Source organism: Apteryx rowi, unplaced genomic scaffold (assembly GCF_003343035.1).
Source record: "Apteryx rowi isolate R43461 unplaced genomic scaffold, aptRow1 scaffold_1113, whole genome shotgun sequence".
Classification (NCBI taxonomy): Eukaryota; Metazoa; Chordata; class Aves; order Apterygiformes; family Apterygidae; genus Apteryx; species Apteryx rowi.
Window position 1 is genome coordinate 43,692 of NW_020447324.1, and position 1,445 is coordinate 45,136.

The 1,445-nt window shown below is 69.6% G+C and overlaps 1 protein-coding gene across 1 annotated transcript in view; it reads left to right on the forward strand.

Moving 5' to 3' along the window:
• LIPE (lipase E, hormone sensitive type) overlaps positions 1-1,445 on the forward strand; it is an 8,067-nt gene that overhangs the window by 5,129 nt on the left and 1,493 nt on the right. Inside the window, exons 7-8 of the mRNA XM_026077346.1 lie at positions 53-492; positions 1,274-1,439. Coding sequence (XP_025933131.1) covers positions 53-492; positions 1,274-1,439 — 606 coding nt within the window. The remainder of the gene's footprint in view (positions 1-52; positions 493-1,273; positions 1,440-1,445) is intronic.

Genomic DNA, 1,445 nt, shown 5'->3' on the forward strand with positions numbered 1-1,445 from the left:
GGGGGCTTTGGGGACACCTTGGGGGGGTTTGGGGACATCTCGAGGGGTTCAGGGATGGCTTGGGGTGTTTGGGAACATCACGGGGGGGGGTTGGGGGCACCATGGGGGCTTTGGGGGCACCTCGGGAGGTTCGGGGACACCTTGGGGGGGTTGGGGACACCTTGTCCCCATGCCCACGTCCCCGTGGCAGAGCCGGCGCGCAAGAGCGTCTCGGAGGCAGCGCCGGCAGAGGAGCCCCGCCGCGGGAGCCGGAGCCGGAGCTGGGGGGAGGCACCAGGGGGGTGCAAGGACGAGGACAAGGACACGGCCACGGGGGACRAGGACGGGGACGGCACCGGCCTTGACTACCCCGATGACTTTGAGCCGCTGCGCTCGCACCGGCCCCCGGCCAACTTYGCTGTGGCCAGTGGCCCCCTGGCCAGGAACCCCTACGTGAGCCCGCTGCTGGCACCTGACGCCATGCTGCAGGGGCTGCCCCCCGTCCACATCGTGGTGAGCCCCATGGCACCCCACGGCATCCCCGCGCTGCCCCACGGTGTCCCTGCGCCGCCCCACGGCCGCCCCGCGGCGCCAGGACGTGAGCCCGCTGCTGGCGCCCAATGCCATGCTGCAGGGGCTGCCCCCTGTCCACATCGTGGTGAGCCCCATGGTGTCCCCGCGGTGTCCTCACGCTGCTCCCATGCCACCCCACATGGTGGCACCTGGGATGGGGGTGGACGGGGTGTTGGGCTGGGCCTGGCCGGGGGGACCCCACGTCCCTGTGTCCCCCCGACACCCCACATCCCTGTAGCCCCCTGGGTCCCCCTAGCCCTGCTCCTGCTGGTGCCCCACAGCCCCACATCACATGTCCCCCCACATGCCTGTTGCTTGCTTTGTCCCCTGTGTCCCCATGTCCCCACATCTCCTTGCACCCCCCATGTCCCTGTGATGCCCCACGTCCCCCATCCCCCCAGTGCCCCATATTCCTCTGCATCCCTGCTGATTGCTGTGTCCCCATGTCCCCCTGCATCCCCCTGTCCCCATGGTGCCCCGCATCCCTCTGCATTCCCATATCCCCCATGTCTCCATGTCCCTACATCTCCTTGCACCATGTCCCATCTTGCGTCCCCATGTCCCTGTGATGCCGCATGTCTCCCTGCATCCCCATGTCCCTGCATCCCCAGGATGCCCCATGTTGCCCCACATCTTCCTGCATCCCCATGTCCCCACGTCCCCGTGATGCCCCATGTCCCCGTGTCCCCCCGGGCCCCCACTGACAGTGTTCCTGGCGCAGGCCTGCGCGCTGGACCCGATGCTGGACGACTCGGTGATGTTCGCCCGGCGGCTGCGGGAGCTGGGGCGCCCGGTGACGCTGCGCGTGGTGCCTGACCTGCCCCACGGCTTCCTCAGCCTGGCACAGCTCTGCCCCGAGACGCGCCAGGCGGCCGCACTCTGCACCCGCCTCA